General features: G+C 42.6%; 1 protein-coding gene across 1 annotated transcript in view; it reads right to left on the bottom strand.

The window, feature by feature from the left end:
• Nucleotides 1-620: 620 nt before the first annotated feature.
• Nucleotides 621-1,652, bottom strand: part of LOC119589354 — a gene marked incomplete in the record, with an annotated part of 19,613 nt that continues 18,581 nt past the window's right edge. Inside the window, 2 exon segments of the mRNA XM_037937974.1 lie at nucleotides 621-1,249; nucleotides 1,429-1,505. Of these exon segments, the coding sequence (XP_037793902.1) occupies nucleotides 848-1,249; nucleotides 1,429-1,505 (479 nt within the window).

Below are 1,652 nucleotides of genomic sequence, written 5' to 3'. Positions count from 1 at the left end.
TATGAACATTCATTTCTTCTTGCGTACCAGTTCGAGCTAGGTTTGTATATATATGTATAAAACAGAATAATTTATTGTGGGGTTATATCTTAAAATAACATCTCTTAATCAATATGCTCTTATTTACTGTAATAAATTTACATCGTTTCTAATAAACTCTAACATAGGCCTAAATACAGAAATCTGACAGGATTGCAATGTTTTCTTAAAAGGTACTCTAAGGTTCTCTAAGGTACTTGAGTGATCAAGTACCTTAGAGAACATTATCAATTTAACGTTTAATTTAACAGACAAAACTTTGGGCTCCACTCTATAAATATTTTCATTGAAACAAATGACTACAATGATCATTTGTTAAAAAGGATAATAAAGACCTCTACTTGAAAAGAAACTATATACAGTACATTACACATCGAATAATTTTCAAATATTTCTCCTTCGCAGTTATTTCCACTTTAGCACCTTATATGATATCGTGTCACATATGAGTCACTATCTCAATACTACACATCGTATGTCGTAATTGAAATTTCCACTGGAAGTTACCTATGGTCTATATTGCCGTTCGGTGCCACAAACGAAGGAGTGGGCCTATATAATGAAAGTCAGAGCAAACGCATCGGAGGGGACGAAAACTTGGAAGTCAGAGCAATTTCTTAAAATCCATTATAAACACACTGCATTCCATTATGCGAAAATTTCAGAAATTTATCACATTTTGTGTGGAAACTCGTGTCACAACGTTCCTCCGACTACGTGTTCCAGAGAGTTCTAGACTCCGAGGACGGCTCTACACGTCAGACAGCCTCGTGGCCGCAGCCACGTGGTCGGCAGTCTCCTTCCGCCGTCATACAAAGCTCTCGCTCGGGCGCCGCGTGCAGGCCACTCCAGCGTCACGAGGCAGGGAGGTAGCCGGCAAGTGTAAGTGGCCGCCATACTGGTGCCATGATTGGCTCAGAGGATGTTCCAGCGACCCACACGGCGCTCCCACTATACTCCTCGGGCACACGGGACCGCCCACCAAACTCATACTTCCACCTAACATGCTGGCAGATCCACTCATCACGCTCAGCAGCCCACCAGAGGCGTCTGCGGAGCCACCAACATAGTTCACTCCCCCGCCCATGGGAAGCGACCCGCGCCCGACGTCGCAGGACCCGCACGCCGGAGCGCAGCAGGCAGGTTGGGAGGACGCGGGCAGGGAGGAGGACAGCAGGATAGAAGATCGCGACGGACAGCCGAGCCCACACTGTCGGAGAGAAAACCGGACTTTTAATAACCTTGTTGCTATATATATTCGAAGGCAAAACTTGTCACATTTCCAGATCATTCAAATTAATTTTATTATTTATTTCATATAATCCGTTACATTTAAGAATATCACAAAATCATAAAATGTAAAATATAAACAAAATAGATGTAACTAACCCTGTGCCCACTGCATGTGCTGTATAATGATTCAGTCGTTGTTTTTGTATCGAAATGACAGCACTCTCGGCCGGGATCTGTTGCAGGAAAATGATACTTTGGTTTAGTTCATTACATACCCATGAAGATGTGTTTAAATGCAAATGACTATATAGTTAGACATTTGACGGCTCTGGCCCTTGCGGAATCCTTCAATTTTTCGTTTTGCTGAAAAAAACAAAGTC

This window comes from Penaeus monodon, chromosome 25 (assembly GCF_015228065.2).
Source record: "Penaeus monodon isolate SGIC_2016 chromosome 25, NSTDA_Pmon_1, whole genome shotgun sequence".
NCBI lineage: Eukaryota > Metazoa > Arthropoda > Malacostraca > Decapoda > Penaeidae > Penaeus > Penaeus monodon.
This window is presented reverse-complemented; position numbering and strand designations above follow the sequence as displayed.